Source organism: Nannospalax galili, unplaced genomic scaffold (genome assembly GCF_000622305.1).
Source record: "Nannospalax galili isolate Female #2095 unplaced genomic scaffold, S.galili_v1.0 scaffold606, whole genome shotgun sequence".
In the NCBI taxonomy this organism is placed as follows: Eukaryota; Metazoa; Chordata; class Mammalia; order Rodentia; family Spalacidae; genus Nannospalax; species Nannospalax galili.
In genome coordinates, this window is record NW_008355477.1 from 116,736 (window position 1) to 143,559 (window position 26,824).

At 42.2% G+C, this 26,824-nt stretch overlaps 1 protein-coding gene across 3 annotated transcripts; it reads left to right on the forward strand.

The window, feature by feature from the left end:
• The first annotated feature begins 935 nt into the window (after positions 1–935).
• On the forward strand, positions 936–26,824 carry Gemin8 (gem nuclear organelle associated protein 8). 3 transcript variants are annotated; one of them, XM_017803129.2, is made up of 5 exons: positions 936–1,061; positions 8,616–8,644; positions 10,434–10,579; positions 10,709–10,896; positions 24,925–26,824. In XM_017803129.2, the coding sequence occupies exons 2-5, from the start codon at positions 8,642–8,644 to the stop codon at positions 25,179–25,181; spliced, it is 594 nt and encodes a 197-aa protein (XP_017658618.1). In that variant the 5' UTR covers positions 936–1,061; positions 8,616–8,641; the 3' UTR covers positions 25,182–26,824. The 3 variants fall into 3 exon arrangements, with proteins under 3 accessions (XP_017658618.1, XP_008851097.1, XP_008851098.1); XM_008852876.3 differs by adding an exon at positions 4,320–4,394 and having other exon boundaries at positions 946–1,061; positions 10,434–10,896; XM_008852875.3 differs by having other exon boundaries at positions 10,434–10,896.

Sequence of the window (26,824 nt, forward strand, 5' to 3'; positions counted from 1 at the left end):
CTGGACATGATGGTGCATGACTTTAATCCCAGCACTGGGGGGGGGGAGAACGGGGAGGGGGGGCAAGTGGATCTCTGTGAGTTCAAGATCAGTCTGGTCTAATAACAAATTCTGGACCAGCCGGAATTACATAGAGATATCTTCTCTCAAAAAAATGAGATATTTTATATTCTATTCCCATATTAACTCTTTAAAAATCCACTGCTTAATTTACCTTACCAACATATCTCAAACTATCACATTTCAGTATCAAAAATCCACATTGCCTAGTGGCCACAAGATAATGCAGATACTTGGCACATAGTAGGCATTCAATATATATTTGTGAAGTATTCTTTCATACTATTTTGATTCGTCCTAATTGTCTTAAGCAAGAGGGAACTCTTGTCCGGCATTTAGACCGTTTCCAGTTTTCACTTTTTGGAAAATTACTGGAATAAATTCCTACAAGACAAGCCCCCTTTTAGGTCTCCCACATTTTGCCAAATAAACCCAGTAATAGTATGCCACTTCGGGTTTTCCTCCTATCTGAACAGGCTCACACCAAGGGACATTTGGGAACACAAAGGTTGCTAAATAGGCCTTAACATATATGACAGAATACATGAAATCCGGTGCTTGAGCTATGGGCTGCTCAGATATGAGGGGGGGTTGTCTAAATACGATCAAGATGAATTGTATGAAATTCTCAAAAATTCGATTAAAAAAAGTAGGAAAACAGCAAAAGAGAACCAAAAAAAACAAGAGCTAAGAGTCCCCCTTTGGCTCTTACCCCGCCTCCAAACAGGCTGGGAACTCAGCTTGCCTGTCAGGACCGCCCTTCACCTGCCTGGCCAAGCCACGCCTCAGGAGCCAATTTCCTTCCCGCGCCACCCTCCAGACTGACGTAAGTACTGGGATAAAAGTGACGTCTGCACCGTGGGCGGGACTTCCGGCGCTCCGCGACCAGTGCCGGAAGCACGCTTAGTTGTCTTGGCAACACCCCCTCCCTTTGTGTACCCCGCAGAAAACTAGGCCGGAGCTTGTCCATCGCCTGTGATCTGCTGCTGCGTGGCCACAAGGTGACTCCGGGGAGTGCTGGGTTGTTTTGGGGAGTAAGGGACTGGCCTGCCACGCGGGGCCTGGCGTCCTCACAAGCTTGGCTTGCCGGTATCTTGCCGGTCACGTTGTGGCACTGAATACCATCATCCCATGGCAAAAAGTGGGACTTGGAAGCCTGTAACAGTCCCTAAGCCTTATGGATTGTTAGAGGAGACTAGTTCTAAAAGCTCTCCACCCGGTCGTGCTTCCGAACCCCTGGATGACTGTATTTCTGGAAATGAGGCTCACGGATGGGGAACTTTTTTTTTAAAGCTCACCCTGTAATTCAAACGTTCAGCGAGTCACCGTGTTACGCTGTTTGTAGGTGAACTGGCATTTTGTCCCTCCAACCCAATGTCTGACTAGAAGATGGCCCAGGACACATCCTTGGAGAGATGTCTAGGATATTGGCCCCCAAAAAACCTGAGTTTCCTTTCATCTGCCTTGCACTTTGGGTGCTATAGATCAGAGGTTTTAGTGGAACTTACCTTGAGAGCATTTGGCAATTGCTATTGATAGATGGACAAAACCTTAAGTTCTGAAGCATTTGAATTTTTTTTTTAAAGAAATGATTGCTATAAATTTGTTTCACAGGCTAGGCCCTGGACTGAGTTGTTTTCACCCTAAGTCAGAGCATCACTTCAAAACTCTAGACTAGAAATTAATAACACAAGCCTTCTAGCTTTCTTTACTCTCACCCCTCCTCTGAAACATGGTTAGAGTGTAGATTAGAGTTAAACTAGCTGCAGAACCGTCAGAATTACTGATTTCCATTAGGAAATCCACCCATTCACAGAACAGTTGGACAAGTGAATGCAGACTGTAACGAGCTGATTAAAGGCCAGATGAATTGAAGATATATTAATGTATTTAAATATTTGCTTGTTGAAAATACTTGGAGCTTTTTACTGTTATTTGAGATGATAATCTGGGGGAGCAGCGATAGAAGAGAACATCACCAGGGATATAACAGACAGTGCCCACAATTTCAGTAGCTTCCAGAAGCAAAAGGTAATAGCTATTATTTCCATGGTGGAAGAAAGGGACTCAAAAGGAATGACTTGTAGGCTCTACCCCTCAGATTAGTGCCCAAATATGCAAAGCACATTCAGTACAGTATTAATTCAGGAAAAGAGAAATTAGCATGGAATAATTATTAATATATTTATAGAAGAAAATTTGAAATAAGTCTCTGGAAATACAAAAGTGTCCTTAACTGCTTAGTCGAGGTTGTTGCTGTTCTGCCTGTAATTTTTAATACCTGTTTATTTGGCCCTTGATCATTTTGGGGATGTGTTGTAGGAAAGATGTGTGCCTGAAACTGAAATGAATTTGGTCTGTTTCTTTTGAGCTGTCTGTTCTGGGTTATCCAAGTTTTCACTTCTCCGGCTGCCTGTCCTGTTGCCTGTTATGTTCCTGAGTCTGAGTAAATTTGCTTTTTCTTGGCCTCGTAGTTCCCTTCTGACTGACACTAACCATAAAGTTTCAGTGAATTTGCAAATAAATCCATTCATAAATTCATCACCCTTGCTATTAAATTAAACAATGCCTTTCTGTGGGTGCAATGTGATTTGTGTGGAGAAAAAAAAAGGCAATTGTTAACTACATCTTTTCAGCCTTCCCCAGCTATGTTTTTTTTTTTTTTGGTTTTGTTGTTGTTGTTGTTTGTTTTTCTTTTTGTTTGTTTGTGGTTGTTGTTGTTTTGTGAAAAGACATGAACATCCACGCAAGTATAAACTGGAGCATGGAGTTGAGAGAATGAAAAGGAAATAACTAAAACTGTTTCATCTCCCTTGGTAGCCATTATGGACGGGAACACAGTAGCATGTGTAAGCAGGCCTGTGGCCCACCAAAGATAGAGCTTGGTGAGATGGCTCAGCACATAAAGACACTTGCCACCCACTCTGGCAACCTGAGTTTGATCCTCAAGTTGTCCTCTGATCTCCCATTATACACACCACACACACACACACACACACACAATACTTTTTAAAAAGATAGAACTTGAACTTCTCCTGTGGGTAGAAGAAGGCCGTTAGGACTTATGCCATCTTTAACATCTAAATGAATAGTAGGGACCATACAAACCCCTAGGAGGAGTCCCATGAGTGTGTCCAGCCCAATGAGTTCACCAGCCACCACAACCAGCTAGGGGTGACATCAAGGCTGCCAGAGTAGGTGGTCAGGAAACAGAAGTGCCAGAAATCCCTGTTTTATCCATTTTCATTGTGAATGTGCCTTCGGTATTTGTACAATTGAAAGGCATTTCTGGTAGGGTTAGAATTGCTTGTTTAGGGAGATTTCTTAAATCCCAGGTGACCTAATTCTGTTACTCAGATTTATTGTGGTGCCTTCATTTATTTTGCTGCAGTCCCTAGCAGACCCCCTTTCTACTTTGCAGCAATGTATACTGAGGGTCTATTATACCCCCAAAATCTCTGGCTGGCTCAGAGCCAAGTCAGTGGGAACTTCTATGGAAAAGGTGCGACTTTCCAGGTTTTAGCTGCAATGACTGATTTAATGATTGATTGTTAATGTCTTTTTATGCAAAAGTAAAAACAAATGAGCTTTCATGTATTTGATTTTCAGAACTGTAGTAGAAAAGGAAGATAAGGTTGAAAGGAAAATCAAGTTATAGAGTATACATTATTGTTCAGAAGGGAATTTGTGGTTTTAATTTACATTCTGGTTGTCACAACACGTCTTACATGCTATATTTATAAGAATATAAATATGCAAGAAAAATATAAATATGCAAGAAAAAGAATACATTTGATGCCACTGCCTTTCAGCAAAGCCATATTATATGTGGAGTTTTTTTTAATTTAGTGGAAGTAGTCACATTTTATCCATTGAAAAATGACAAAACTTTTAACTGTTGTTCGTCATGTATATTTATGCATTTAAAAATATATCTTTGAGAGCAAGCAGAATAACTGTTGAATAAATGCTTTTTTCTTTTTTTTTCCTTAGAGAGGCTGTATGGGAAAATACATCATTCAGGACTGGGAGGCTCTGTCTTGTCTGTAGGCCTCAGCAGTGTTAGTGAATGACCTCAATGCTGGACTTTTTTTCCCTCCCTTCTTTGGTGGTTGAGGACAGACAATGAATGGTCTCTGTATTCCTGGAGCTCAGCTGGGTGGTGACCATGATGCCATTGTGTTCGCTGTGGAGGGCTGCCCAGTTTGTAGAGCTGTGGATCCGGCCTTCCCTGACATTGCCAATCTCTTTTCTTTCAGTTCCACCAGCCCGTTAGAAGAAAACTTGTTCAGTCCCAGAAGGCTTGTGCCAGAAAAAAAGTAGGAGACTGCTGGGTAGGTGGGGAATGAAAGATAAAATGAAAGACCATGGAAAGACGTTCAGACCCGCTGCACCTGTAAGCTTCCGTGAGACAGGAGTGTTGCTGTAATACCTGGGAATTGTGCAGTGTTGGGTTTGCCATTGAAGCCAGGCATCTGCCTAAATCCTTAGCCAGCTTACAAATGTTATCAGGACCCATTTTCAGAGGCGGGTCTCTTCCCTTAGGAGTTCATAGAAGCAGATGAACAGATCCCTTCACGGGGAAGAAAATGTGTGTGTTCCTTCCAGTTACACCTACCCACAGCTCCATTCTGCTTGTATCCTTGTGTTCCTGTCTAGCAATGGCAAGACAGCAGGCTCTCTATCTGAAATCATGGCACTGCCTGTGCTCCTAAGCCCTGTTGCTTGGTATTGTTCTGCAGGTCTTTGTTCTTGTTTCTGCTGCTGTTGCTCTTAATTAAGTCTCTAGATGTCTATGAAGAACTTTAAGAAATGTCCCAATTTCCTTATTTAGGAAACTTTTTTCTTTCTTCTTTTACCCCAAATATGAGAAATCACTCACCAAGACTAGAGTTGATCCTAATTTCTTTCTTTCTTTCATCATAGATAGGGCTTAATAATTCATGAAATATATGAGAATTGCATGGTTCCTCCACTTACTTCCAAGTGGAAAGTAAGCACAATTAGGATGCCCAACATATTAAGGACAGAATATTCAAGGTAATATCATGTTTACGTAAAACAGAGTGCTCAACAGGGAACTAGGACTTGTTTTATGTGTTTTAAAGGGTTGTGTGGTAGGAGAGTGCTTTTATAAAGGATATGAAGGTTATGTGGAAAGCATTGTATGTGGCCCACAACCCTTAGGTATTTCCTATCTGGACCTTCACAGGAAAAGAAAACGACACTATGCAGAAGAGAGCTGCAAATGGCGAGCTTCTCATCAAGCCCTGTGCACACTGCTGTTCCTTTACACACATTCCCTATGGTTTATGTTATCTGTGTCTGAGAGATTAATTTGTAAACTCAAATCAGTTCTTCAAATGATGAATTTGAATATTTATAGGATTTTCAGGATCTTGAAATGTGAAAGAATATGACAAATGAGTTTAGGAATTTGGGGAGAAAAATAATGAAGCCAAGAGTGAAAAGAGCTTTTCTGACGTCAGCCCAGTGACACTGCACTTGTTGAAGGATGGCAGCGAACTTGATTATAATTACCCCAGTGGCCAAAACTAATTTAATTCTTCTTCTACTTGGTACTCAAAACTCATCTTTACTTCATGGACTAGGTCTTAAAGGAAACTAGCACCTGGGAAGGGAGTATAGCTTGGTGTAAAGCGAGCATGCACAAGGTCCTGGGGCCATCCTCAGCATGAGTCAGGGGGACTTTGATTAGTTACAGTATCTTATAGATGATGAGAAACAGGAGGTCCATGTGAATTGCTTTTGGTTCCAAAGCTGTAACGGGCTTTCTTTAGTCAGCAATGATTTTCCTGCCTCCTGGCTTGCAAAAACTGTTTAGAGTGAGCACCAGGTGACTTTCTGCAGCACAGTACCACTGCACTGCTGCCACATTGTGTGTTGAACCAAAAATTAAGACCAACCTTCCCCTTTCTAATCACAGCCATTGCTATTTGAGCGTCCACGAGAATATCACGAACTATCCTTTAACTTCCTCAACAGTAATCCACTTTATCACAGGGTCTGAACTTCTAGCTGTAGCAGAAGGGCTTCTACTATCTCACGGATTTATTATAAGGCATAGAAAGCAGTCTAGATTCCATGCAGTTTGGTTCAGTTCAATTTGATTCGATATGGTTCGGTTTGGTTTGCTTTGCTTGTTTTTTGAGATGGGGTCTCAATATATAGCTCAAGCTGATCTGGAACTTGCTAATGTAGCCCATGGTGGTCTCAAAATCTCTGTCCTCCTGCCCCAGACTCCCAAGTGCTGGGATCACAGGCATGCACCACCGTACACAGCTAGGGTGCAAAGCTCTTAATTTCCAGAAGACTCACAATGTCTCTTAGATTTTTCTTAATTCCTATGCTACTTGTTAATCTAGAAAACAAATTCAATTAAGACATGCCTGGAGTTCACTTTAATGTCATTAGATGCTGCAGATTCTGAAGGCTGTTTAGAGTTCAGTGATAGAAATAGGAAATGGCTCTCGTGAATTAGCCATCTACGGGCTTCAGCTTACAGTTTAGCACTTAAGTGTGTGCTGATTTCTACCATAATTGCATTAGTTTTCTTTCTTTGGGTGGTAACATACCCAATTACTGGCTGTTTTGTATTTCTTTAGTAGCCCATCAAGCACATTCACATTTAGCTAGGTTTTCCGGGAATGGAACCTGTTTTAAACCTTTAAATTCCAGTTGAAAAGTAAGGTTAGTTCAACTTACACATTCACTACATTTGAAGTTGCTGGTGATTCACACTCACTGCGTGTGTGCCTAGTCCTGAATTCAGGGTGACAAGCAGGAGGTATGGGCTATGTTTAAGATAAGTTTGCAGAAGGCCACGTCAGCCTGTTTGAAAGCTTCTTGTGTTTAAAGGGCATATGCTTGGTTCTCTTGAGGCTGAATCCGAAAAGACGGTGGTCAGTGTACTGCCTCAGTCTTTATCATACACGTGGAAAGCATTTCATGGAGGTTAAAAATAAGTCTGGTTTGTTTCTTAAGGCTCGGGAATTTCTTTAATTTTACCCTCTAGTTAAGTAAGATAAATAAGACCCTTCCAGTATCTAGTTTCTAGATTTTCAAAGTCTAAGTATCCCATTGTTTGTGCTTTTGTCTCATAGAATCTTAAACTGTGTGTGCATTTTAGGATATCATTTTTGTTTAACAATTTGTTTGTTTTTTTTATTTGTGACAAGATATCACTCTGTAGCCCAGGCCGATCTTGACCTCACTGCCAACTTCCTGCCTCAGCCTCCCAAGTTCGGGAATTGCAGGCATAAGCCACCGTCTTATTTTTTTTATTATTTCTGTGTGTGTGTGTGTGTGTGTGTGTGTGTGTGCGTGCGCGCGCTCACGAGCACACACTCATGTGCATGTACACTAAGGTCAGAGGACAACTTTTAAGAGTTGGTTCTTTCCTTCCACAGTGGGTTCCAGAGATCATTGGGTATTTACCTACTAACCATACAATTTATTTAATCTCACCAACCATACAATTTTTTTAATTTTTAAATTTATTTTTATTTTATGTGTATGGGTGTCTTGTCTGCATGTATGTAAGTGCACTATGTGTGTGACATGACTGTGGATACCACAAGAGGGCTTGGAATCCCTGGTACTGGGGTTACCAACAGTTGTAAACTGCTATGTGGGTGCTGGGAAACAAACCCAGGTCCTCTGTAAGAGCAGCCAGTGCTCTTAATCACTTGCGCTATCTTTCTAGCCCATCCCCCTTAAATTTATTCTAAGTGGACTATGTGTGCAGGTTGGTAGGTAGGTTGCTAGGTAGCTGGAAAAGGAGTAAGACTGGCAGAGCAATGCCATTTGACAGAAGCAGTTAGAATATGCCATGGCTCAAAATCCTCCTCCTACAAAGAAGAAGGGTGATTAGGGAATATCCTATGAAACCAAAACAAAAGCTGAGGCTATAGAGATATCTTGTTTGAAGAGGCTTCTCCAAGTCCCAAACATAAGGCAAAGCCCAACAGAAACTTCCAGTCACCTGGAAAGATGCATTCTTCTCAAGCCTGGAGAGAAACCAAGGTTAGGCTGGCAAGATGTCTCAATGGCTAAAGGTACTTACCACCAAGTGCCGTGCCCTAAGCTTAATCACCAGAAAACACAGGGTGGAAGGAGACAACTCACACATAATAAATAAATATTAAAAACAAAAAAGACAGGCAGAAACCAAGATTATTTTAAATATACACTAACCTATGTTTAGAACTAGTAAATATACATGCTCTGTATTTTATTTTGTATGTGCACACTACTAAATAATTGCGTGATTATTTTTGTAGACTGTTTTTTCAGTAAATAAATAAGTAGAATACTAAACTATGCTGGACGCTTTGAGTCATACATAAGGGGGCTGTTCCTCTCCAGACCACAAGGTCACAACCTAGGTGTCAGGGTCTTGATATGTAAAGATCGGCAGGATGCTGGCAAGAAACAGCCTGTTAGGAGCCCTTTTACAAACCGTGAAATAGCCCCAAATATCCCATAGCAGTACTGATCAAATGTTCACACTATGCTTGCTTTCTTACTTTCAGAGCCCACTTTTCCAGAGATAGCAGCAATGGTAAGATTACCTATTTTTCTTATGAATTTAAAAAAGAATTACCTTTTCAATTCTTGATGTTTGGAATGGGGATGTAGCTCAGTGATAGAGCACTTGCCTAACATGCACAACACCATAGGTTCAATCACCAGCATTACTCCTGCCACCAAAAAAATTCACAGTGGACTCATTTCATAATGCAGACCAAAGTACAGATTGAGTATCCAAAATTCAAAATGCTCCAAAATCCAAAAAGTTTTTTTTTTTTTTAATTTTTTTTTGGATTTTTGAGGCAGGGTTTCCCTGTAGCTCCAGCTGGCCTGGAACTCACTATGTAGACCAGCCTGGCCTCAGTCTCACAGAGATCCACCTGTCTTGAACCCTGGATTAAAGACATAAGCCACACCTAGCTTTCTAAAAGTTTTTCAAGATGCCAACATGACACACTTAAAAGGTTTCAGATTTTGAAGCAGTAAAGCTTTTGGATTTTCAGAATGTGAATTTTCAGGGATGCTTAACCAGTAAAATGTATGCATATACACCAAAATCGAAAGACCACTGAAATTTGAAACAGTTCTGGTCCTAGCATTTCAGATAAGGGATACCCAGCCTGTACATCAGAAAACTAAAAGTAAAGGTGCCATCTAGCACATTATTAGACATCTGTCTCAGACATTAAGAAGTGGGCTGAGCCAGCAGATCCGTAGAGAACAAGAAGGAGAACCAAATGCCATGGGTCATTAGAATTGGCAAGTCATTTCTGACTTGGAGCTAGTACTGATAGCAAAGATGACAGATAATCAGGTCTGATATCAGATAGGAGATCTCTCATTTTATCAATCTCAATCATTAAACTAGAAAGGGGACTAGTTGAGAAGAAAAAAGATATCAGGGGTCATGAGAGGGAGATAAAAGAAGGTAATGGGGGGGTGAATATGATCAAAATCTGTTGCATACTTGTATGAGGATGTTATAATGAAACCCATTGTGTATGATTAATGTATGCTAATAAAAAAGTATTCAAAATTAACAGAAATAGATATTGGGAATAAAAGGAAGGAACTTTTCTTTTAAAGTTCAATTTCTTTTAAAGTTCAACAATCTTGTAGCAATTCTAATATAAAATATTTTTAAATTAAAAAAAAACAATATTCATTAGCATGTGTCCTAAATAACTGGTTTCTTTTTCCTCTTGTGATGAAATACTCATGCAAAAGAAATTTAAGGGAGAAAGGGTTATTTTGACTCAAAGCTCAAGAGTTCAGTCAGTCCATCATGGCAGGGAAACCAAGGCAGCAGGAGCTTGAAGCATGTGTCATATTGCATACACAATCAGGAACAGAGGGTGATGGAGGCATGCTGCTGCTCAGTTTCCCTTTCTCCATTTAGACAGTCCAGGATCCTAGCCAGGGGAGTGATGCAACCCACAGTGGATGGGTCTTTCCATTTCAATTAACAGAATCTAGGTAATCTCCCACTTGCATGCCCAGAGGCCCATTTCCCCGGTAATTCTAAATCCTGTTAAATTGTCAATACAAATCACCACATTATATAAGGCTCCATAACTTTAAACTATTATCCTGTCAATATCCTCAAAGGTACATATCCTCAAAGAGCAAGTATATGTAAATTTAGTTTCTGTCCAGGGTGCATACCTGTTTTACAGTTTTTTTAAAGCTCAGCAGCATCCTCATGGAAAGTAGGCGTTTAGTAGATACTCAGCAAATGGCTCTCAGTTGATTATACGTTTAAAGATTCTCTAGAGGATGAACCATTTGATGCCTGTCCTATGTGTCCCTTCATTTCCTAGGCGTCAAGCTGGAGTGCTCCCACATCATGGTATTCTCACCCAATATATGCAAGATACTGGCAGCATTATCATCTTGCAATGGCTTGGATGCAAAGCCACCAGAATGCCTACAGAAATGCCAGGGAACACTGTTTGATTTCCCCATGGTACGTCCCTCAGTCAGTTCTTCCCTGGAGCACTATTTATTATGAGGCTGGGGATCTTCAGTCTCAGGCCTTCCAAGGCCAACACACAGCCTGGCAGAACTCTCACTACAGTTCTTCACATTTTGAAAGCTCTGGGCAGCCTCTGCATGACAGCAGCAGGGCCCAGCCATATGCAAGAGAAGACCAAGCTCTGTATGAAGAGGAAGAAGTGGAGTCAGAGTCAGATGATGGGATAGAATGTGACCTGAGCAACATGGAAATCACCGATGAGCTCCGCCAGTTCTTTGCAGAGACTGAAAGGCACAGAGAAGAGCGACGTAAGTTCAGCCTCTCCTTGTGCTTTCTCATTGCCCTGACTTGCATGTTTTTCTTCTCTAACATATCAAGTTATTTTATAACTTTTCATTTGGGTACAGTTAATAATCTAAATCTAGTCATAAACCCAGAAAAACTATGGTGATATTTTACCTCAATAATATTATTCCCCAAAGTTATTTTAATTTTTACTTTGGTTTTTGTTTTGTTTTGATTTTGAAACCGTATCTCCCTATAACCCCAGCTAACGTGGAACTCACTATGTGGACCAAGCTGGCCTCCACCTCACAGAGAACTGTCTGCCTCTACCTCCTGAGTGCTGAAATTAAAGGCATGCACCACCATGCCATACCTGGCTCCCATCAGATGGAGTGTGTTTGTGTGTGTGTGTGTGTTCTCATCTACACAGCAGTCCCTCAAGGTTCTAAACTCATTTTACAAATGAGGAAAGTGAACTTTAAGGAGGTTAATTACACAACCGCTCCTTCTTTGTCAGGATTCACATCATGTCTGCCTGACTCAGCCCTTCCCGTGCATCTTCGTTGATGTCACACTTCTTGAGACTACTGGGTTTCTGAACTGCTGTATTTTCACCACTTCCCTGGGACACAGCTCAGAGGCTGTCCTAATTGTTGTACCCCTTCCAAATCCTGCATGACTCCCTTCAGTGTAAAGATAATTGAACCTAAACACAATAACAAAATGCCTCACACCTGTAGCTTTCTTTGGTCCCACCTTACAGGTTAGCAAATTGCAATAAAGGTCTTATGTCTTTATACCTTCTATCAGAAAGCAGGATTTTGTTTTTGAAATTTCTAACCTTGCTGTAAAGAATTACCAGTACTCACCAGACCATTTAGTAGTAGTAGCAGTAGCAGTAGTAGTAGTAGTAGTAGTAGTAGTAGTAGTAGTAGCAGCAGCAGTAGTACCCGTGATGAATTGACAAATACTTCTCTCTCTACTGTAACCAGTATTTGATCTCAGTACATTTTTAGTAAGGTTTAATGGTATATTATATATAGAATTTTCCCTTGGTTTTGGGTGGGGATTGTTTTGTTTTTGAGACAAGGTCTTCCTGTATAACCCAAGCTAGCCTGGAGCTCATGATCCTCCTGTGTGTTGGGGTTATAGGTGTACCACACAAATCCTTGCCTAGAATTTTCTAATAAACAGAAACAGAAGCTTCAAAATAGGAATGTTTCATTTCTGTTTTTAAATATCTGTGTGTTTCTAGCAAGAGATTAGCATTTATTGATCCCCAGTGGATGCCAGGAACTGAGCAGTAGGATTTGGATAAGGTACTATGTATTTTAGTGTCTGCCCTGTGATTCTTCACTAAGTCATTTGCTGAGTTACTTTTAATAATTTTCTCCAGATTAAACTGTTGACTTTTTTGATGCATATTAGAAAAAATACCCAAGCAAGTGTTATAAAAGCAATACTTTGTGTTATGCAATGAGTATACTTCTTATTTTTCATTACATTTATTTATTTATTTATTCATTTATATTTATTGTGGGTGGGGCATGTGCACATGTGTGGAAGTCAGGAAATACCTTTGTGGAATTGGTTCTTTGCTTTTGTGGGTTCCAGGGATCAAACGCGGGTCATCAGACTTGGTGACAAGAGCCTTTACCCACTGAATCATCTCACTGGTCTCATATAGTACATTTCTTTCCTTGATCTTCACTAATATATTTTAGCTTTTCTCAATATTCAGTACTTAGTCTAATTTAGACATATGCAACAAATAAGGAGAACAGACACTGGAACGTTCACATGTGCTTGAAATGCTATGTGTTACAGCATTCACAAAAGAAAATGTGGTAGAGGTAGGACTTTTTCCTGTGATTCTAACCAGAAGGTAGAATAACATGCTTTTCTCCCAGACATTGATACTTTTTTAGTAGAAGATGTAATTGAGGATGGACACAAATGTCCACCTTTTTTTCTTTTAATTTGTTTTTGCTTTGGAACAGGGTTTATTCTGTTTATTTATCATGCATGTCTGTACACACAACCTAGGATCGGGGTCAGAAGACAGCTTAAAGAAGTCAGTTCTCTCTTTCCACCATGTAAGTTCCAGAAATCAACCTTGGGTCATCAAGTTTGGCAGCAAGCACCTTTACCCACTGAGCCATCTCATTGGTCCAGATTTCAGACTTCTGACCCCCCCGACCCCCCCTAGATCTTTGAGACAGTGAATGTCTTTTACCATAAGCCACTCCCTTCATGGTACTTTGGAAGCCCTAAGAAAGTAATACAATGGTCCTGAAGAATGTCTTTTGTTTCCATTGTACTCTGTGACTACAATATAAATTAGCCACACAGCTTTTGCTATTTCTGGGAAGAGATGAAAATGTGCTATTTGTTTTACTGTGTTGTAGACAGCAAACCATAAAAGAATGGAAAGGAAGGAAGTGGCAAGAGCGAGGGAGGGAGGAAGGGAAAGAAAGGATTTTAGTTGGATATTGTGATGTACTCCTATAATCCTAGCACTCAGAAAGTAGAATGAGGATTGTGAGTTGGAGGCCAGCCTGGGCTACATAGTGAGATGCTGTCTCACAAAGAAAAACAAAAGGAAAGAGAAGGAGGGCTGGAGGGATTTTTTAAAAGACCTTTACTGTCTCCATCGTCTGTAATCTTACTCCCCAATACATATGTTATTGTTTGAAACAGTATGGAAACAGCTGGAGCAAACCTGTTCAAATCGCAGCCTTATTTCTCTTCTTAGCTGGACATTCTCATCCTCTTGCGGGCTTTCTGCCTTGGCTATGCAGTGGGAATCCTAATTAATAACGTGATAATCATGTAAACAAAATGTGGTAATAGCAAGAGGTTTTTGGGTGGCGCTTGGTACAAAGGCAGGCCCAATCAGTGTTACAGTTACTAGCTAGTAATCCATCATGCAGTGAATAGACTATTAACCACACATTAGTTTTATGCTCTGATCACTTTGGCCTGATTTGTGCTTGGGTGAGATTCTGTGTACTTTAAAATAGAGATATTTGGTAGCTTTTAACAAGTCATATATTTTTCCTCTAGGCCACTCCTTTCAAACTTTTAAACTGATTTAGAATACTGAAAACATGGATGAATTAAAATTTTGGTATCTGTGTAATTTAGAAATTAATACAATTTTTAGTTTTGTTTCGAGGACATTCTTGCTTGATAAAATTTAATTGCCTTGTTTGGGTTTTTTGTTTGTTTTTGTTGTTGTTGTTATTTTGTCTTTTTTTTTTTCCAGAACTGAGGACTGAACCCAGGGCCTTGCGCTTGCTAGGCAAGCACTCTACCACTGAGCTAAATCCCCATCCCACTTGATAAAATTTAAAAGAAATGGGGTCTTACTTTCAAGTTCTAGGAGGCAATCAAGGGTTGTGGTAAGCCTATGTAAATCTTGGGACTCTCTTGGACTACCCTGGTGTATTAATCACTTTTCTGTTCCTGTGCTAGGAACACTGACCAAAACAGTTTGTAAAAGGAAGAGTTTATTTAGCTTATGGTTCCAAAAGAGAATGGGTCCATTATGTCAGGGAGGCATGGTGGCAGAGGGGGCTGGAGTGAGAGCAGAAGCTAAGCTCTCACATGTTCCAGCAGGCACAGGAAGCAGAGAGCAACTGGAGATCTGGCAAGGCTTAAGAACTCTCTAAGCCTGCTCCCAGTGACATGCTTTCTCCAGCATGGCCACACCTTCTAAGACCTCCCAAAACAGCGCCATCATCTGGGGACAAAATGTCCAAATACTTGGAGCCTGTGAGGAACATTCTCATTCAGACCACCACAGCTGGTGAACAGCTCGAAGGGAGAAGGGAGGTTTCTCCTGTCTGGCACTGTTTCTTGTTAAATAGCCTTCAGCTATACACATGGACTCATGCAGAGATACTGTATGTGTAATTTTTCAGTAGCTTTTTGAACTAATACATTTCCCTCTGGTTTTTCACACAAGCTAAGCATTATTTATCTACCCCCCCCCCCCGCTCCCATCTAACCCTTCCTGCTCCCTCCCTAGTTAAAATACCATTTTGCCCATTTCACCCTTGATAATACCTATCTCCTATGATCTCCCCTCCCTTAGCTCCTTCTTCCTACTTGCCCCGCATAGTTCCTTGTATAACCCTCTCCCCCTCCCATTTAAATACCCCCATTTTACCCATTTCCTCCTTGGTAACACCTGTCTCCTACTGTTCTTCTCTCAAGCTCCTTCTTTCCTTTTACCTCCCTGGTTCCTTTCCATTTCCCTGGCTCCTGCAATTACATCAGGATATATACTCACATATGAGGATTTGATGCGAGGATCCACAAATGAGGGAGAACATACATTGTTTTTCTGAGTCTATGTTATTTCTAAGAAAATGAACTCCCTTCCATATCACTGATGGTGCTAAACACAACCATCAGGTTCCTTTTGCTTTTAAAATGTGTAGTGCTGGGGGTATACCTCAGCAGTAGAACACTTACGTAGCACACACAAGGCCCGGATTCAATCCCTAGCACCACACAGATAAAATAAAATGTGTAGTTAAAGCAGAATTTACAACTACTTGTCCCAGAGTCTCTTCAGGGCTTTTGTTTCCTACAGCCTTCCAGGACCATTATCAGGTCCCCAGGAGATGTGAGAATTGTCTGATGAGGGTGAGAACAGGTTATAGTGTCAACCTCTAGACTTAGTCTTTATTAATTTATTAAAAAGAAACTGCTACAACTGATCTTGTACCAATAAGAAAATAATGAGCAGCATCTCCCTAGTATTTTTTTCTCTAGTACTTTTTTGGGTACAGGGTGGATATATGTTCCTTCAAGCAGGAATGAAGGGTGGAATTCATATATAAGTAATTTGACTGTTTTATTAAGGCCTGGAATTTAGCTCACTGATAGACCTCAGTGATGGAGGGGGCGTTGCCTCACTGTTCCTAAGGTTTCAGTTATTGCTTTGAACCTGTGGAAAGGCAGAATGACCTGGAGGGGAGTGGTGACATTGACTCACCTCATGGCCAGCAAACAAAGAGATAGAGAATGGAACTAGTAGGGACAGGATAATATCCTTCTAGGGTACAACGCCAGTGAGAGTCTTCCAGCAACTAGGCCTGCTGCCTAATTCTCACCAACTGCCAGTAATGCAGTCAAGAGCCAGGTGTGGGATGAACGAAATGGCTCAGTGGATAAAGGCATCTGCCACAAGCCCTTGATGACCTGAGTTTGATCCCCGGCATCCACACGGAAGGAGAAAACCAACTCCCACAGGTTGTCCTTTGACCTTCATGTGCACACTAGGGCATGTACATGCAAGAACACATACAGATTAATTTTTTTTTAATTAATAAAGTTTGGGGCTGGAGAGATGGCTCAGCAGTTAAGAACACTGGTTGTTCTTACAGAAGACCCGGGTTCAAATCCCAGCACCCACATGGCAGATAACAACTGCCTGTAACTCCAGCCCTAAGAGATCCAACAGCCTCTTCTGACCTCCACGGGCATTGCACGACATGGGTGCACTTACCTACATGTAGGCAATGCACGCATACGTATAAAATAAAATAAAATAAATAATAAAATTACATTTTTTAAAAACTTAGCTTATAAAAAACATTAATAAAAAATTTTAAAAGAGCCAGACATGGTGGTGCACACCTGTAATCCCAGCACTTAGCAGATAGAGGTTGGAAGATCAAGAATCCAAAGATAGCCTTTACTACATAGCAAATTCAAGGCTAGCCTGGGCTATATGAAACCCTATCTCAAACCGAAATAATAATATAATAATAATAATGCCATCAAATTATGAATCCATCTGTAGAAAAATAAGTCAGGCTCCTCATGGTCCACTTACTTCCCAAAAGCCCATCTGCTAAGAAGCACACCTTTCGCACATGGCCTTTAAGAGCCCAGCGGTACCAAATACCCATGGCACTTTGCGACCCATTGCTTTCCCTAGAATTTTTCATGGAGGATTGGTTAACATATACAGTTGAGAATAGCTTTGCTAAAGAGTAATGCGAATAATTGCTTCAATTTTTTGTTCTTTGAATGGGATAGAAGCTGCTTGTGCAGTAAGGGCAAATTCCCATTGGAGCATGAAACAGAGAACACAGGATTTTTAAAACTTAACATTTCAGAATTATTCTCTCCTATAGAAACATGTGACTTTTGCCATCCATCTTCATCTGAGACTGATTTAATACTTTCTTAGAATAAATTGTTCCCACTAAGCAGCATGTTCTTGTCTATGATTTCTGCCCTTCCCCATAATTATTTGACATCTTTAAATCACAAAAGCATAAAACATTAAGTAAGATAGGTCCTAGAAAGCATTAAAAAGATGGCTCAGTGGATAAAGTGCTTGTACAAAAGCAGGAAGACCAGAGTTTGGATTCCCAGCCCCCACATGAAAGCTGGACAGGCATGGCAGCATCTGTATTTCCAGGGCTTGGGAGGCAGAGATGGCATTCCTTGGGGCAGGCTGCCTAGCTAGGCTGCTCGAAATTGGTGAGCTTCAGGTTCAAGGAGAGTCCCTACCTTAGGAAAAAGTTTTTTTTAAGTGGAAAGCAATCAAGAAAAATACCCAACACCAACTTCAAACTTCAGACCTCTACAGGAACTCTCTCTCTCTCTCTCTCTCTCTCTCTCTCTCTCTCTCTCTCCAAAAAATTCTCTCTCTCTCTCTCCAAGAAACCTCCTGAGACTGTGGCTGTAGCTTAGTGGTGAAATGCTTACTTGGCATGCACATGGTCCTGGGTTCTATCCCCAGCACCACAGGAAGAAAAGCCATATTTTATGCATTGGGAACGTGTATGTTTTTGATTATGTTACATGTCATTGTTTCCTCGAAACATACTTCCTCAAAACGTCAGTGATAACATTACTTATGAGAAATAGACAGTTGTGAAATTTCAAAGGTCAGCTGTGCTTTCAATTATGTCTCAGGAAAAAATGTTTACCATCAAAAGAGTATTTTTTAGTCATAAATGGTCATCAGTTGAGACTGCATGACTATATTCCTCATACTTAGAGGGAATGTTGATGACAGTTAACATCCCCCATAGAAAATAAGGCCCCCACCCTTGGTGCTGGAGAGATGGCTCAGTGATTAAGAGCACTGGCTGCTCTTGCAGAAGACCGGGGTTCAGTTCCCAGCACCCACATGGCGACTAACAACTGTCTGTAAGTATGGTCCTAGGGGATCCAACACCTTCTTCTGACCTCTGTCAACATTGTATGTCACGGGTGCACTTTTATATATGTAGGCAAACCACTCATACGTATAAAATAATTTTTTAATTTAAAAAGAAAAGAATGAGGGGTGACACCATCATGTGAGAGAGAGAGAGAGAAGGAGAGAGACAGAAAGAGAGAGAGAGACAGAGAGAAGCAGGCCCTTGGAAACAAACACTGCCCCTGTGATCTTAGGGTTGTGCCAATCAGGTATTTATTCAGTGTGATTTGGGGGTGGATGCTGGGTCAACAAGGACATATTCTAGAGAACATGATATTCTTAAATGAAGATGAGAAGAGGAGCGAAAATTCTATTTAAAATGAAGCGTAGAGGAGCGCCTCTAGGCGTATGGGCCATGATTACTGATGCAAGCAAGGGGTGAAGCAAGGAGTGGAGCCCATGTCCAGGGCATTGAAAGGAGAAGCCTCACCAGGTTGCTGTGGAGACATGGAGCATACTCTAGGCTTTGAGCAGTACGGTCTGTTTAGAATTAGAGAAATGATAAATTCACCCCTTGCTTAGGCACTACTCTGCTGTTTTTACCAAAGGGCCCAGGTATGTTTATACATCTAATGGGAAACCTAGGCTCCAGTACGTTCTGTGCACTCCAGTCAGAAGTTTCCACTCTAGTGTCCATAGTGACCCTTTAAATAGTGTGCTGGAAACTCACCTCCTTCAATCTGTCCTCTAGAAAACCTAGCACATACAGCGGAGCTCCCAGTCCAGGGTGTGCTCGGATGTTTTGGTTCAGACTACATGGTGAAAGTGTGGAATCACAGAGACTGAGCAGCATACCACCATATGTGTTCCTTTCATCTAGTACAGATGTTCAGAAGAACATAAAAGTGATGGGTGAGATGATAGGTGTGGAAGGTCATAGGAAAGTGGAAGGGAGGACGTAAGCGCACTTTCATTGTCAAAGCTAAAATGGCAATTGTCCACTAAGTTCAGTGTTCCATCTGTTGTGGAACAAGGGACACAGGCTGAGAAGGCCCATCACATGACTGCTCCTCTGCTGACAGCACCTGTGTTCTGCGGCTGCTGCTGGCAAACGAGGCATTGTTGATTTAATCAAGTTTGTGCTGTCATCATTAATTTTGGCAACATAGCAGAAAATCTCATCAGAAAGACATGGTAATCCTAGAAAAATGAGAAGGAATAACATTCCTTAACACGCATTATTGTACTGCTGGTCTCTCAAACTCTTCTGCCTATGAGCTAATAATTATCGGAATAGTAAATGAGTGTTGTCCTGCTGCGTAAAATTCCCCTAAAGTCCAAAATTCCCCAAAGTCCAAGTAACTTCCCATGATCGCATTTCCCATTATATAAGGCTGCATTAGTAACATCTTTTTAAAAGATTTATTTATATTATTTTCAATTACATGTCTGGGGGTGGTATTTGCACAGTGCTCCTGGAGTCCAGAGATATCAGATCCCGTGGAGCTGGAGTTACAGGTGGTTGTGAGCCACCTGATGTAGGTGCTAAGAACCAAATTCAAGTCCTCAGCGAGAGCAGTACAAGCTCTTAACCACTGAGCCATTTCTCCAAGCACCCAGTAACATCTTATAGATGCATAGACTGAAGCCAACACACATCAGAACCGTGTACCTTAAACTTAGGTGGATTTTAGTAAAGTTTTTCATTAAAAATAGATCACTGATGGGGAGGGAGTTAGCCCTACATACGCACTAATCCTTGTATTCTTTTCCTAGGGTTGCTATAGCAAATTACCGAAAATTTCTTGCCTTTAAACAAAAGTTTACCCTCTCAGAGTTCTACAAGTCCCAAATCAGGGTGACAGGAGGGCCACTGTCCTACAAATGTTTGAAGGCCTTGTTTCTTCAGCTCCTGGTGTCTCCTTGCATCCCTGGCCTGCGGCACTATCACTGCTCCTACCTATACAGGGCTTTTCCTGTGTCTCCCTGTCCTTTCTCTTTTGTGTAAGGACACAGTCACTAGATTTAGGGTCCACCCTAATCTAGTATAATCTCCTCGTTTATCTTTTATCTGCAAAGACTCTATTTCCAAATAAAGTCCCACTCTGATGCTCTGGTGGTAACAACACACTGTGTGCCTACTTCGGCCCTGTTTTAAAGCTGGACTAAAATCTAAATGCTGTTTCTGATTTGTGGTTAAGCTGATTCCCTTAGGCAAATACCCTTATGTTAGTCAGATTTTCCATTGCTGTGACAAAATACCTTTCAACTAGGAAGGGAAGATTTATTTTGCCTCTGAGTTTCAGAAGTTTCAGGCCAAGATCAGTTGGATCCATGGCTTTGGGCCTGAGGCAAGGCAGAGCATCGTGGTGGCAGTAGGGCGTGGTGGAAGCAGAGTGAGTGAGCCTGGATGCCGCTTTCCCCTTCTTCCCCTTTTGTTCTGTCTGAACCCCCAGCCTTTTGGATGTTCCCACCCACCTTCAGGACTCAGCTTCCTCCCTTCGTTACCCATCTCTGGAAATACGCTCCTAGACATGTGCAGAGGTGTGCTTGGCTAGTCTCGACAGTAGGGCGTGGTGGAAGCAGAGTGAGTGGGCCTGGATGCCGCTTTCCCCTTCTTCCCCTTTTGTTCTATCTGAACCCCCAGCCTTTTGGATGTTCTCACCCACCTTCAGGACTCAGCTTCCTCCCTTCATTACCCATTCTCTGGAAATACGCTCCTAGACATGTGCAGAGGTGTGCTTGGCTAGTCTCGTAGGTGGCCCTCGGTGTAATCAAATTGTCAAAACTTACCATTACTACCCTGCAGCTGCTTTCAATTTAAAAATGACCCAGTCTGTTGCCCAGGCAAGGTGGCCATTCAACTGTGTCTCAGCGTGTGATGTTCATACTGCTTAGCTGCAGTTGGATGATTCACCATCCAGTTGGCTGGGCCCTCACCTTAGAAAATGTGCCAGAGATCAAGTATCATTTCTTTCAGTGAGATGGAAGAAGAAAGCAATAAATAGAAAATAGACTCAGTGGATGCCTTTAGGCTCAGGAATTCCATCCTACAGTCCTTGGTCCCCTAAATCAGTATGTTTTAAAGTACTTTCAGTTGCTAGCTGTGATCATTAGTGCACAGCCAGACAATCTGGGAGTTTGATTTTGAGCTAAATGCTTGGAGCAGAGATATAAGTCAGTTGGTAGAATGCTAACCAAGCATACACAGGGCCCTGGATTCCATCCCCACCACTGCATAAACCAGGAATGGCAGAGCAGGACGATAATCCCAGCACTTGGGAGATGGAGGCTGTAGGATGAGACATTCAAGGTCATCTTGGCTGCATAATGAGTCTGAAGCCAACCTGGGCTAACCAAAGATCCCAGTGCTAAACATTGACTGTATCTTACCAATCTGTAACTGCCCCTGCTGTCCTGGGTCACCCTTCCTCAACACCAGGCAAGCCAAGCTCCCCTCAAAGCCCTGCCAGAAGAACTGGCATTCAGTGATCCCTGGACAGAGGCAGGCCCTGGAGAAGCTAGCCCCCAGCTGGGTGTTTACCCTAGCTACGGTATCAGGAATATGTGGCACCGGAAATAAGAGGCAGACACAAACATCGAGTGCTTTTCCCTGACCCACTTCTGACTTTTGTTCTCCCCCTAGAAGCTAACTTGAAAGTCAGAAAAGTGTCTTAAATTGGGTTATTTTCTCCAGGTAATTGGGATCCCGTTTGTTCACCGTCACACTGTTTCACCAAAACTCTGGTTTTGAGATACGGAATTTAAACACCTGTGAAGACAGAGCAGCTGAAATACTGATATTTTTAAACTTGGCAGAAAGACCAAAATTTTGAGCTTGTTAACCTCCAGTTCATTTGCATATTAGATCAGTTTTGTGTTTCTCACAATAAGTCATAGCTCTTTGGCTAGCAGAGGGCATTTCTTTTGCTTGACAGTTATTTGAGTTAGCAACATATCACTTACACATGTAAAAATAAAGTGCAGGTGTTCTAAGATGGCCGTGTGTGTGTGTGTGTGTGTGTGTGTGTGTGTGTGTGTCTGTGTGTGTGTGTGTGTCTGTGTGGCCATATCCATTTTTAAATTTTTTTATTTGTGTGTGTGTGTGTCTCTGTCTGTGAATGTCATGTGTATACAGGTGCCCTCAGCATATCCTTTTTTAAATTTTTTTATTTGTGTGTGTGTGTCTCTGTCTGTGAATGTCATGTGTATACAGGTGCCCTCAGAGGTCAGCACTAAACTTAATCGTCAAAAGAAGCACTCAGAACTTTTGAGCCATGTCTCCAGCCATACCATATCCTTTTTTTTTAAGGCGCGGTCTCAATATATGTAGTCCTGCTTGGCCTGGAACTCACTATGTAGATCAGGCTGGCCTCGAACTCAGTGATCTGCCTGCCTCTGCCTCTGCCTCCCAAATGCTGGGATTAAAGGCATGCACCGCCACACCTGGCTATATCCATTTTTAATAACAGTTCCAAGTTTGTAAAACTCCTTCCTTCCAACTCCAAGGTGCTATTTGTAAAGAAGGGGATTTATGAGAATGACTTTCCAATAGTCATATTCTGCTGTCTTCCCTTTCAGATGCTAGCAGAGAGAGGCCCAGCCAGGGAAGAGTGATTTATGTCATTGTTTTATTCCCCTCCAGCCATTTTTACTCCTTATCTCCAGGCATTCCTCTCAGTAACAACAGCAGCCACAGATAATGCACCTTCTGCTTGACAGAGTCACAAAATCTCTGTTGAGTTGGCTGCATTTTACCTTCTGCAGCATTTCCTTCATTGACATTTTTATGTCACTATTTACACAGAAATAAAAATTATAATATTGAGACTTGCTGTGGTTTAAAAAAAATCTAGAGAGAGGGAGAGGGAAAGAGATTGCATAAATACTTGTTTTACAGGAATCCATTAAATTAGTAGGACTTGCAGTTTCACCTGGGCTAACCTGGGAAGTGGCACTTGGAACCCCATAGTGAGAAAAGCAGCCCATGTTTCGCCTCTGTTCCTGTAGCAGGAAGGCTAAGAGCACGAAGCCCTCACTCCATTTGGAGAGGCTGTTCCTTTGCCCTTCTGCCTCCAGTGAGTGTTCAGTGGTTGGGTTCTGTTGTCTGGTAGGATTTGTGCTTATTGTTGTGATCTGGACTTACCAGGACTTATTCTTTTCCAGCTTCCCTAAAATCAATACCTCTTTCCGAGGGCATAACCCCACATACACAGCTCATTTGTGGTACTGCGAACTGCTTCTTGGGGGCTGGGGAGATGCACAATGAATGGGTAAAGCACTTGCTGCACAGGCATGAAGCCTGGGGTTTGCACTCACATAAATTACCAGGTTGGCATGGCAGCCCATCTCTAATCCTAGCACCTGGGAGAAAGGTGATACCCAGAGCAAGCTGACCAGCCAGACTTGAAGAATCTGTGCGCTCTGGGTTCAAGTGAGTGACCCTGCCTCAATATAAAAGTGATAGAGGAAGACACCTGATATCAACCTTTGGTCTCCATGTACACACACGTGTCCCCACATACCAGCAAACCACACACACATACATATGCGCACATACAAACTGGGGCCAGTGAGATGGCTTAGTGTATAAAGGCACTCATTGCCAAGCTGATAACTTGAGTTGATCCCCAGGACTCACATAATGGAGAGAACTGACTCAAAAGTTGTCCTCTGACCTCCACACATGTACTGTGACGTGTGTACACATGCACACACACACACACACACACACAGCTAAAATTCCTCCTGGAGGTGCAAACGATGTCAGGCTCCATCCTCCCTTGGTACCTACAACAAACCAAGATACAGTTTTGCCAGACTGCAGTCTGGGAAAACCAGTGAGCTTATTGGGCTTACTTACAGAGCAGTGGGTGAGAGTTTACTTTCAGGAGTGCGTTCCCCTCCTAAGGCTGCACTAGAAAGTCTCCACCCAGACATGGATCGTGACTGCCCGACAGCCATACAAAATGGCAAGAGAGTCCATATGGCTTCCTCAGCTTATATACCCGAAGCCCCTGTCCCTCCTTTTTTGCAAAGTGTAATAGTCAACAAGTTTGACTTGTGATGATCCTGGGTTTCACCAAGCTTGGGAAGAAGGCATCTGTCCATAGTCTGCTGGCCAGAGGACAGTCCTATATAAAAAAATAATAATAAATAAATAAATAAATAGTAATTTTCTTAAGAGTGCTTCTTGCAGGGTCTAGAGAGATGGCTCAGTGGTTAAGAGCACTGGCTGCTCTTGCAGAGGACCCAGGTTCAGTTCCCAGCACCCACATGGTGGCTAACAACAATCCTTAACTCCAGTTCCAGGGAATTTGACACACTCTTCTGTCCTCCTTGGGCATTGTACGACACAGGGGCACTTACATGTATACAGGAATAACACTCATCCATATTAAATAAAAAAGTTATAATTTTTTAAAAAGAGCCCCTCTTGCAACACTGGACTTTCCAGGAAACTTCATTTCCGTCCTGGAACAGCAAATGAAAGCAAAACAAACAGCATCAGCTATCTGTGACCAGCGAAAGTTTGGTTTTGTTCCTGTATTTTCAAGGCGTGTTGCAGAGCTTTGATGGATTGGAGTGCTGCGGGTTTTTTTGGTGGCTTTTTGCCTTTTCTGTTGCTGTATATTAGCCCCTAAGAAGTGAGCAGTGAGCTTACTGACTAAGTAGCAGAGAGTGAGAATCTGAAGGTCATGCCTTATGATCTGCAGGTCCCCTCAGCTGGCCTAACAGGGCCCAGCTTGACAGTTGGAGATGGAAAGAGGGACCTTGGGGGCCACAGGCAGCATGCATAGTGATGGTAGCAGAGGCAGCAGTCTCCAGACCAACCACCTGTCTGTGCATGCATGTTCATGGTCATGTCCTTTTCCAGGGCAGCAGCAGAAGTTGGATGCAGAGCGCCTGGGTGACTATGTGAATGCTGACCACGGTTTGTACTGCGACTACCAACGGTCAGCGGAGCCCCCATCTGAGAGGCCTGGCGAGCGGCGCCAGGCTGAGATGAAGCGCCTGTATGGAGACAGCGCTGCCAAGATCCTAGCCATGGAGGCTGCCGTGCAGCTGAACTTTGATAAGTGCTGTGACAGAAAGCAGCCCAAGTACTGGCCTGTCATTCCCCTGAAGTTCTGAGTCCTGGACACCGGGACCTGAGGGACAGCTTCCCTAACACATTCGCCAGCCTCACTCCCTTCCTTTTGGGTATATTCTTTGTGTCTCTCCTGGGTATTTCTCAGGGAAAGAGTCCCATATAGTGATAGAAACATTTACCAAAGTCCCAGTGGGCCCCTCCCATGGTGGATTCACCTGTCAGCCACTTAGAATCCCTTAAGCAGGATGTATATTGTTGGCCAACATGTTGCTTTCCCTTGGCGTTAAGTGTTGATCGTGTGCATTGCACCAGTTCCTCACTTCCTCATCACAGTGGCGGTTCGCTAAAGTTCTTGCCTCCTGTTTTGCATTTTGTATTTCCTTCTTTAAACCTTCCTGAATGTTACAACAAGCCTTAAACAAACCAGTTGTTTGTTAGTTTTGTATGTTCATTTTTTTAGGCAAGCTCTCATGTAGCCCAGGCTGGCCACCAACTCCTAAATCCTCCAGCCTCTACCTCCCAAGTGCTGGGATCATAGGTATCTGCCACCATACCAGGCTCTAAGCCACATATTCTCCCTGTCACCATTTAGCCCCCTCTGAAAAAAGATATATATGCAGTAAGACAAATACCACTTGTCACTAAGCCAGGCATCAGCCTGCATGTTCTGTGAAAGACCTGAGAGTAAATACTTTCACCTTGGCCGGTCACATGATCTGTATCATGCCTGCTCAGCCTTGTCTTTATAACCTAAAAACAGCCAGAGACACTAAGTAAACAAATGGATGTGAATGTGTTCCAATAAAACTTTATCAAAAAACAAAAATCAGACCATGGACTGGATTTGGTTTACAGCTAGTGCTGTAATCGAGTAAAAATCACCTGTCTATCATTACTGTCATCTCGTTTTCTCCCTAGAGCTTGAAAGGCAGACGAATTGAGAGTAAAGAACAGGAATTCCCCAACTGCATTGTGTTGTCAAAATGCACAGTTGGGCTCTTGCTGTATATAGCCAATACCATTTTGATAAGCAAATACACCTCTGAGAAGGAAAATCTGAAAATTGATGGAGCAGTCCATTTATAGATGCCAGCTGCCTTTTAAATAAGTTATTACAGTGCACCGCCATGGTGAGCCCAGGTTGACCTGAGAAGATTAGCACATCCATCAAAGGTTGGTTAAAAGATTTAGTATTGACGTGTTTCTCCCTCTGAACATTTAGCTTCACATGCAGCCCCTGCCCTGAAACAGTGCATTCCTTTCATCAGCCCCAAGTGTTTATTTGTTCCAAGCTCTCATTTTATTACTGGCATTGAAATTTGTGCTCAGATACTGCAGACCCAAAAATCAGAAATCACTTGTCCCTGAGGTGACACATAACTAAAATGAATGTTTAGTCTTCCTCCTTTGTCTTAGAAACTCATGTGCCTAAATGATAACATTAATGTGACTCAGACACGAGCCAAAGCCGGTGGGAGTAGCAGGTGCTTAACTATTTGAGAGTGTGGTGTTTTTCACACCTGCCCCCCTAGAAGCCACCATGACATCCTGCAGGCTTTGTTACCTTAGCCAGTGACATCTCGCTGCTTCTCTTTCCTCCCTCATCACTGAAATAAATGGTAAAGATTTCCCCTCACTGTCATTGTGAAGACCATTGAATAATAAAAACGTACAGTGCCAACCA